At 38.5% G+C, this 10006-nt stretch overlaps 3 protein-coding genes across 5 annotated transcripts; 1 reads left to right on the forward strand and 2 right to left on the reverse strand.

Annotated features, from left to right (window-relative positions):
- Positions 1-93: 93 nt before the first annotated feature.
- LOC103875160 (ABC transporter B family member 22) lies at positions 94-6126 on the forward strand. Its single transcript, XM_033273697.1, has 7 exons — positions 94-1466; positions 1741-1795; positions 1891-2069; positions 2158-2615; positions 2705-3246; positions 3289-4184; positions 4272-6126. Exons 1-7 carry the CDS (start codon positions 1278-1280, stop codon positions 5640-5642), a joined length of 3690 nt encoding a protein of 1229 aa, XP_033129588.1. The 5' UTR covers positions 94-1277; the 3' UTR covers positions 5643-6126.
- LOC117125616 lies at positions 1541-8639 on the reverse strand. 3 transcript variants are annotated; one of them, XR_004448682.1, is made up of 11 exons: positions 8496-8639; positions 8083-8252; positions 7874-7936; positions 7757-7776; positions 7613-7657; positions 7478-7539; positions 7249-7376; positions 7005-7093; positions 6724-6847; positions 5944-6027; positions 1541-1835 (listed from the first exon to the last, which is right to left on the reverse strand). XR_004448682.1 is itself a non-coding variant. In XM_018660001.2 (10 exons), the coding sequence occupies exons 1-10, from the start codon at positions 8566-8568 to the stop codon at positions 6010-6012; spliced, it is 786 nt and encodes a 261-aa protein (XP_018515517.1). In that variant the 5' UTR covers positions 8569-8639; the 3' UTR covers positions 5751-6009. The 3 variants fall into 3 exon arrangements, 2 of the variants coding, with proteins under 2 accessions (XP_018515517.1, XP_018515515.1); XM_018660001.2 differs by lacking the exon at positions 1541-1835 and having other exon boundaries at positions 5751-6027; positions 7005-7087; XM_018659999.2 differs by lacking the exon at positions 1541-1835 and having other exon boundaries at positions 5751-6027.
- A 281-nt stretch (positions 8640-8920) lies between these two features.
- LOC117126153 lies at positions 8921-9760 on the reverse strand. Its single transcript, XM_033273576.1, has one exon. It carries the CDS (start codon positions 9758-9760, stop codon positions 8921-8923), a length of 840 nt encoding a protein of 279 aa, XP_033129467.1.
- Between the last annotated feature and the right edge of the window lie 246 nt (positions 9761-10006).

The following is a 10006-nucleotide window of genomic DNA, read 5'->3' on the forward strand; positions in this document are numbered from 1 at the left end:
CCACATTTTAACTTTTTGATTAATAGTTTAATTTTTTTCTAACAAGATAAAATAATAATAAAACCATATGAGTATGAAGTTTTATTTAAAAAATATTCAGATTAAAATAAATATATATTTTAATATATTTTAAATTAACTATATAAAATAAATAAATACTTAAATTTTGAAATTTACATTGAACAAGTAATGAGAATTTAATATATTAATTCCAAAATTTTCATTGAATTTTTAAAAATGATTATAAATCACTAAAACTATTAATAGTCTCATATTGAAAATTTTATTATTAATGAATTATTATCTTTTAAACTTAATTCTATGTCATATAAAATAAATAAAAATGACTTTTTGGATTATTTATCATAAAGTGATTAAAAAGAAATAACAATAATTGTTTGATTTAAATGCAGGTTCCAATTAATTATATACGTAGATGATTCAATATATATTTATTATTTCATGATATGTAAAAATGCAAATATATAATAATAGGTAAAAAAAAATTATATATATAATACTGATCTTAACGTAGTAAAAGTTTTAATCATAGGTTTTAGATATTCTAGAGTGTGCAACTTTAAAATAACTTCTTCGTTCACTAAAAACAGAATCAGTATGGATTTGCTTCTTTTGGCATTTCTATTTGAGTTTTGTTTTTCCAAAACCTGGCTAGAGGCAAGTCCGAGGTGGGAGACATGAACTAGTGAATGATGTTTTAAAAATCATTTATGTGATTCTACGAGTCTGAATATAGATATAATGAATATTTTTGAAGTTTTAAAAATAAAAATAACGCATAGAAACGATTTAATAAACAAATTTGATAAGAATCAAATCTTCGTGTATGTGTTAATTAATAGGCCAATAGTATCTTTCTGTATCTCAAATGCTGATATAAAACGACCAGGAAGAAGTTAACCACAACACTACACAAGAACAGGTGCCTGAAAAAGGCTGTGATGAGCTATCGTTTTCTTAAGGTTCAAGTAGTTTAGAGCACCATTAACCTAGCATCCCTAATGGAATGCTTATTTTTTTATTTTATTTTTTGTCTGATTTTAAAAATAAAATAAAAACAAACCAATCGCGGGTCACCACGTGTCAGTGAAGACCGTGAAAACACGGTTCTTAATTAGACTACGCAGGCATCGGTGTTTAGTTTTTATGTGGGACTCATTCTTTATTATAATAATTTTTTTTAAGCTCCTCCACCTAAGCGTCTGCATTGCTGCTGCTCTTAGAAAAGAAGGAAGAGGATAAGGAAGAAGAAGAAAATGACGAGTTGGGCAAGCATAAGATCAATTTTCATGCACGCGGATGGTGTGGATTGGATGTTGATGGGATTATTCGGAGCCGTAGCTGATGGCTTCATCACTCCTATTTATTTACTTATCATCGGCTTACTACTAAATGACTTAGGTGGTTCTTCCAGTGATAGAACCTTCATGAAAGCTATCTCCAAGGTTCTTTTTTCTCTTTGTTTTCTGGTTTACTCTGCAACTAGACATGACAAAGTAGACCAAAATTTGCGTGTTACCTGACCTCTTAATAGTTCTCTGACCTTATGAATGAATGCTATACGTTTGTAAAAATATATTCGTATGCAATTTTATAAGAATTGAGCTATTCGTATGTGAATCATGCGTAAAATTTCCGTTGAGAATACATATAATTATTATTTTCATTAAGAAAAGTCTAATGTACCTTGCTTCTTTTTGTACATGGGGTAATTAACAGAATGCTTTAGTTTTGCTTTATGTGGCTGCTGCATCTTGGGTGATATGTTTCCTTGGTAAGTCTTTTAGACCGTGTTTCTTTTCATTTCTTTTATTCTATAAAGAAAACATCAAATTCAAAATATTATGTTGGGCATTTCTATATAAACAGAAGGATATTGCTGGACAAGAACAGGGGAGAGACAAGCAGCAAGAATGAGAGAGAGATATTTGAAAGCAGTCTTAAGACAAGATGTGGCTTACTTTGATCTTCATGTCACCAGCACTTCTGATGTTATCACCAGTGTTTCTAGTGACAGCCTCATCGTCCAAGACTTCCTCAGTGAAAAGGTCTCAACTTTCTCTCTCTATATTTTCATTCTAAACATGTTTCTTTGTTTTTAAACCGTTTTTTTTTAATGGTTTTCATTTTAAGCAGCTACCCAACTTTTTGATGAATGTATCTGCGTTTTTCGCAAGCTACATTGTGGGTTTCATCATGCTGTGGAGACTCACAATTGTAGGCTTCCCTTTCATCGTTATCCTCTTGATCCCTGGACTCATGTACGGACGAACCCTCATTGGCATATCGAGGAAGATACGCGAAGAGTACAACGAAGCTGGTTCTATTGCCGAGCAAGCCATCTCTTTGGTGCGAACCGTCTACGCATTTGGCAGTGAGACTAAGTTGATAGCTAGATTCTCAGTTGCGCTTCAAAGCTCGGTGAAACTAGGGCTGAGACAAGGGATAGTTAAAGGAATCTCCCTTGGGAGCAATGGTATCATCTACGCCATTTGGGGCTTCATGACTTGGTATGGAAGTCGGATGGTTATGGACCACGGCGCTAAAGGCGGTACCGTCTTTGCAGTCATCTCATGCGTTACCTTTGGCGGCACGTAAGTAACTAGGGTCAAGACTCGTAGCTTTTCTTGACATAAAAGAAACCATTTTTTATATTTGGTAATTGGTATCTTACATCTTTCAGATCACTTGGTCAAGGTTTGTTGAATCTCAAATATTTTTCAGACGCGGTTGTAGCAGGGGAAAGGGTCACCAAAGTGGTGAAAAGAGTTCCCGATATTGATTCAAACAACATGGAAGGTCAAATTCTAGAGAATATTAAAGGAGAAGTTCAATTTAAACATGTAAAATTCATGTACCCGTCGAGACCTGAAACCCTAATCCTTGGCGATTTATGTTTGAGAATTCCATCAGGAAAAACTGTTGCTCTAGTTGGCGGAAGCGGGTCGGGAAAATCAACTGTGATATCGCTTTTGCAGAGGTTCTATGACCCGGTCGCAGGAGAGGTTCTCATTGATGGTGTGCCCATTAATAGGCTGATGGTAAAGTGGTTAAGGTCGCAAATGGGTCTAGTTAGCCAAGAGCCAGTGCTCTTCGCCACATCGATAAAGGAAAACATATTGTTTGGAAAAGAAGATGCGTCCATGGATGAAGTAGTGGAAGCTGCAAAGGCCTCAAATGCTCATACTTTCATCTCTCAGTTCCCTCATGATTACAATACTCAGGTTAGATTCCAGTTTTAAGTACAAACTTCTTATGTTTTCAAAGTTGGATCAAGACATTTGCAAATGTCAGGTGGTCAGAAGCAGAGGATTGCAATAGCACGTACCATGATTAAATCACCAAAAATTCTCCTTTTAGATGAGGCAACAAGTGCATTGGACTCGGAATCAGAAAGAGTAGTCCAAGAAGCCTTGGACAAGGCCTCTCTTGGTCGTACAACTATTGTTATTGCCCACCGCCTCTCTACTATTCGTAATGCTGATGTTATTTGTGTAGTCCATAATGGTCGCATTGTAGAAACAGGATCACACGAAGAGCTCATGGAGAATTTGGATGGTCACTATACTTCTCTGGTTCGCTTACAACAGATGGAGAATGAAGAATCAGATGTTAACATCAGTGTAAGGGTGCAAGGGGGTCAATTATCAATTTTGAGCAAAGATTTGAAGTATAGTCCAAAACTCTCTATTGATAGCGGGTCTAACTTGTTAACGAAATCAAGCACTGATTCGAATACTCCTGGTTTGATACCTAAGGATAAGAAGCTGCATGTGCCATCATTTAAGAGATTGATGGGAATGAATAGACCAGAGTGGAAACATGCAATATCTGGTTGCTTAAGTGCAGCTTTATATGGGACCGTACAACCAATAAACGCATATGTTTCAGGATCGATGGTGTCACTGTATTTCTTAACGAATCATGAGGAGATCAGGGAGAAAACAAGGATCTATGTGTTGGGTTTTGTTGGTCTAGCACTGTTTGTTTTCTTGACTAATATCGTTCAACATTATAGTTTTGCTTACATGGGTGAAAGCCTAACAAAACGTATACGAGAAAAGATGCTCTCAAAGATATTGACCTTTGAAGTCAATTGGTTCGATGAAAACGAGAACTCGAGTGGTGCAGTTTGCTCAAGACTTGCCAAAGAAGCTAACTTGGTATGTCTTCCGCCTTATTAACTTGAACTTAAGTGAACAATTTTTTCTTTGAACAGTTCTTGATTTTCTAGTGTTTTGTTACTATAGGTGAGATCTCTGATTGGTGAACGGCTATCATTGTTGGTACAAACCATATCAGGAGTGACCCTAGCTTGCACACTTGGTTTGGTAATCGCTTGGCGATTAGCCATTGTGATGATTGTGACGCAGCCAGTGGTTGTTGCATGCTTCTACACTCAATCCATTCTGCTCAAAAGCATGTCCAAAAGAGCAATTAAAGCTCAAGATGAGAGTAGCAAACTTGCAGCGGAAGCTGTCTCCAATATCCGCACCATCATAGCTTTTTCGTCACAAGAGAGGATCTTGAAGTTACTCAAAAGGGTCCAAGACGGTCCACGGAAAGAAAGTGTTCGCCAATCGTGGTTAGCAGGGATTGTATTGGGGACTTCACGAAGCCTTTTAACGTGCACTGGGGTTCTGAATTACTGGTATGGTGGAAGACTAATAGCAGATGGAAAAATCGCGGCAAAAGCATTCTTTGAGATGTTTATGATCTTTGTGAGTACGGGCAGGGCTATTGCAGACGCTGGGACCATGACTACCGATTTAGCCAAGGGCTCGGATGCAGTTGGGTCTGTGTTTGCTGTGTTAGATCGATGTACAACCATTGAGCCGGAGGACCCAAATGGATATCTTCCGGAAAAGATAAAGGGACTAATCAGCTTTGTTAATGTGGACTTTGCTTACCCCACCCGACCAAATGCGGTTATATTCAAGGACTTTTCCATTGAGATAGAGGAAGGAAAGTCGACAGCTATTGTAGGTCCAAGTGGGTCAGGTAAGTCGACAATAATTAGTTTGATCGAGCGGTTCTACGACCCGCTAAAGGGTTCGGTGAGAATCGATGGCCGTGATCTGAAGTCGTATAATTTGAGGTCGCTTCGTCGACACATAGCTTTGGTTAGCCAAGAGCCAGCTTTATTCGCCGGGACTGTCCGAGAGAACATAATGTACGGAGCAGCATCTGAAAACATCGACGAATCTGAGATAATCGAGGTGGCAAAGGCAGCAAACGCTCACGAATTCATCACATCACTATCGAACGGCTACGATACCATCTGCGGAGCCAGAGGACTGCAACTATCGGGTGGGCAAAAACAGAGGATTGCGATAGCTCGTGCGGTTCTGAAGAACCCGTCCGTGCTGCTCCTGGATGAAGCCACGAGCGCTTTGGACAGCCAGTCTGAGCGCCTGGTCCAGGACGCGCTCGAGCGAGTGATGGTCGGAAGGACGAGCGTAGTGATCGCGCATAGGCTTAGCACGATCCAGAACTGCAACGTGATCGCAGTTTGGGACAAAGGGAAAGTAGTTGAATGTGGAGACCACTCGTCCTTATTGGCAAAGGGTCCCACGGGAGCTTACTTCTCATTGGTCAATCTCCAAAGAAATCTCTGCTGACTGGCAACATGCCGTTTTCCGTTTTCTCTTAAACAGAAAGAAGATAAGTAAAGAAAGAAGATGAAGAGCAGGGAAACCATAAAGATGTTTTTTCTTGCAAGTCTTGCATTCACTTATGAAGTTTTGTTGCTGTTAATGTAAAGAAAACCATGGTATCAAAGATTTCAAGAGAATTAAACAGAAAACGTAATAAGTGTTGAAGACACTAGAGGACTAGTGTTTGCTTCATCATTACGCATTTAGTAAAATTTCTATAGTAAGTGGTTACTTATATCCTCAGATGTGAAAGTAGACGTCTTACCATTTTGGAACCGGAGTAAATCCATCTTCCTTCAAGCAACACATAGATAGGTAAGATTCTCTTTAACTAAGACGCCACCATATCCTGTCAAAAATAAAATAAAAACAATATTGTAAACATGAAAGATTTCAGAAAAAAAGTGAGATAATATTGTGTTAAAAAAAAAAAAGTAAGATTAATATATAACAAAATACAAGCTCAGTCTACACATATTACTCACTATCACAAGAATTTTGACTGTATAATCTAGTCATCACTATCCTCTTTACCATTCTATAAAATTGTACAAGTCCTAGCTAGCCAAACAAGCTAAACACATGTATTCTTTCAGGATAAGAATTCGAACTAAAAATAGGCAGAACCTATATATGATGATGCATTTTCCTCACTATGGGGTTTACAAAGTATCATCCATAAAGTTGGATGTTCAATAGACTACAAAAGTCTTAACTAGATAATGGCTGCTTCAGCCTGTCTAACAGAAAGCAGGTAGGTCTATATGTGATTGATGCCTTCTACTTGTCTTAACTTTGAGATTCTGGAAAACGTTTATTGGTTTCTGTTATATAGTTAGACTAACAGATAGCAAACCAAGTTATAGGATAACTAGAGTAAATAAAGTATATTTGAACTTAGATATGTCACAGACCGTATGTCAATGCTCCATATAATCACACAAACCATAGACAGGAATATAAAATCTTTTAGTTACAGTATCTTGATAGCAATTTGTGAAAGTTGTTTAAAATAGAGACAAATCGATTGTAAGGTTCGACATACCTGGTCTCCTTGGAGAAGTAAGCTGAAGACTTCCAAATTTTCTGCCTGGCAATGTTGGCATCGGCATCTCTTCTGCAGCTCCTCCCCCAGTGAAGCCAATGTCTGTTCCAGCTCAGAACTCTGTGTGTTGTACGTCAAGGAAACTATTGGCAAATGAGAATAAAAGTAGAAGCACTCGGCTGCTCTTAAATGATGCAGAGTAGTAGGCTGTCTCAATAGGAACAGAACTAGTTGGTGCAGGTTATAAACCATGCTTCACTAGCTACTGAAAATAAGGATATCTAGCGAGATTTTGTACTGAATTTGTTATGTCTGTTACGGCCTCCATGAGTGACATCTTCTTCTCATATTCATCAAGCTCTTTCTGCAGCTACAGATAGAAAAATAGAGTTATCAACCGAGTTTTGTTCACGTCATAGAATGTTTAAGAACAAGTTAAAACAGGGAATGGATAAGCTAGCAAACGGTAATTGGAGGAGCGAAGTAACTTTCACGTAATAGATTGATACAAAGACTAACCCTTACCTGTTCTTTTATCTTCTGCTCTGCTAGGAATCCATCCTCCTCTTTTGCCAATTGAGAATTAACATCAGATAGCATATCCTTGATTGCTTGTGAATCAGCTCCGTGACCATCCTCAAAAACTTTGACATCTGCTGACACGAAACATATCCACAACAAGCCATTGTCTCTTAATAAATAGTCACAAACTTGACAAGAAGAGTAAACTGCAAAAAAAAAAAAGTCTACTAACTTGCAGTTATGCTAGTACTATCATCATTGCCCACACGGGAGGCTACAGTTTTCTGGAACACCCTATTACAAAGCAAACAATTTTAAATGTGTACCGACAGCATAAGGTGAAAAGGAAACTGAACAAGAAAACAACCTTATTTCCTTGTTCAGCTCAACCATTTGGCTTATAAATTGATCTCTGCATAACAAAAGAAAGTACTAAGCAATTATAAACACACAAACTTAAGTTCACGTATAGAAAGTAGAACTAACTAAGATGTTAGAAAGAAGAAATCACCTAAGTAATCCTTCCTTGTTCTTTGTTTCGCCATCCACAAAAAATTCCAGAATGTCAAACAGGGAATAATCAAACCATAAGCTCTAAATCTACTATAAAAAAATGTATAAGCAAAACCTTGAGAGCATCCACTTCATTGCCAACAGTAGAAACTTCATCCTGAAGAAGAGCAATCCTTGCCTGTGAAAAAAAGTACACTAAGTTGATCAGTCACTAGCCATAAGCAACACAACTAGATCACACACCTGTACATGATAATCGAGCTGATCAGTCACCAAAGGTACTGAGAATCAGAAAAACCAAGTGAATCAAGGAGAACAGAAAACCTCAAGGGATTGAATCGTAGCATCGTTCAAAGACGATTCAACTTCGTAGCCGTTGAGCTCCTCTTCCGCCACTTCTTTGATTCGTTTCGCATGTTCAACATCTGCATTCGCTGCTTCCACTTCCGATTGTAGAGATTCGATCCGCTTCTTCAATCCAACCACTCTTTGCTCTTTACGAGAAAATCACCAACAATCAGAATCAAAATTTCTCTAATTACAGAAACAATCAAGCTCGAATTGCATAAAGCTAACACCTAAACCCTAGATTTCACCAAAATTTCAATCAAAACGCAGATCAGCTCCTAATTTTTCAAAATCTCTTCCGATTCTTCGCCGTTATCTTTCTCAGCGAAATCTCGAGACCTTTCCAGGAAAACAAAATCTACCGAAAGTAAGAGAGATGATCTTACTACCTCCACAAGATCTTTCAGAGGTGAAGTCGCGGATCAGAGAGAGAAGCTGCTTCTGCGTATCGATTCCCGCCATGGTTTCTTCCTCACTGGAAAAATATCTCACTTCCCGTTCTGAAAAAGTATGCGTCAGTAAGAAGCGGAATAATCAGATAATCTTCGGCCCATGTATATGGAGCCCAAAATACTAGGCCCAAATAATTTGGCGATATTATTCTAAACGATGTGTGTCGTGTGACCTGTGTCTCTCAAGTGGGAAAAAAGAGGGATCAATTCTATTTCTAACCTTCATAATTCTCTTTTTGCTATTTTCTTTTTTTTTTTTGAATGAATGTTAAATTTATTCATGCAAAAACATATTTACATCATGTGCAACTGTTTATGAATCAAAGAATCATATTCATGAATCTAAGAACAAAATTCCTAAGTTAAGGATCCACTCTAGACCCAAACCATGTTGCAAGCCCTCCTTCCATTTTTCCTCTACCTTGGAGTGAAAGCAACCAAAGCCTAACATTTTTATCTACAAGCTTTGCTAGACACTGAGCTTCTCTTTCTTGTTCTCCATGTCGTCGAGCATTGCGCTCTCTCCAGATTGAGTGTACAGCTGCTTGGAAAACATACCGGACAAGGAAGTTTTTGATGGGAGTGAGCCCCGGCCTGGTGATGATCGCAACAAGTTGATTCCAGTCTGTGGTGAATCTGTTTTGTAACAATCCCTCCGCGAGAGCCTTCCAGATCTGTCTTGTGTACCTGCAGCCAAAGAAGAGATGTTCACGGGTTTCTTCGGCTACATTACACAGAATGCAGGTCGTATTTATCCCAGTGTGCCAAAGCCGCATTTTATCTCCAGTTTGCAGTCTGTTGAGCACAGCAACCCAGACAAGGAATGAGAACTTTGGAGTTGAATGGGTGAACCAGATGCCTTTGCTCCAGTTGCAAGCTTGGCGGCTGTGGCGAATCTGTTCCCAGGTTTTTTTTGCAGAAAATTTATTTACAAATCTGCCTTCCTGCTGCTTCCACAGAGCAATATCATCACCCTGATTCGCAGCTAACCGTAGAGCCTCTATTTCAGTCTCCACTTCATTTAGAAAACTCACTCTGTGCCTTCTCCTTCTTCGCTGCCTACCAAGAACATCAGACACTAAGGCATTATCACCAATGCCTAAGTCAATCAGACCGCGGTCACCAAGAGCAACTTTGAGGCAACCGATCTTGGACCAGACATCATACCAGAAGGAGGTATGTTTCCCATTCCCAACTTCCATCCGAAGGAACTGTGCTGCAAGTTCTCGATGCTTGAGGAGTTTTTGCTATTTTCTATCTGAATTTGGGTATTGTGCCAACTTTATCCTAAAATAACATTTTTAAAATAAATTATCCTTGACAATTTTCAAAAAGGCTCAAGAAGGTCCACGTAGAGAAAGCATCCGCCAATCGTGGTTAGCTGGGATTGTGATGGGGACTTCGAGAAGCCTCGCAACATGCATGCACTTCGGTTTTAAACTTCTGGT

This window comes from Brassica rapa, chromosome A06 (assembly GCF_000309985.2).
Source record: "Brassica rapa cultivar Chiifu-401-42 chromosome A06, CAAS_Brap_v3.01, whole genome shotgun sequence".
Lineage (NCBI taxonomy): Eukaryota > Viridiplantae > Streptophyta > Magnoliopsida > Brassicales > Brassicaceae > Brassica > Brassica rapa.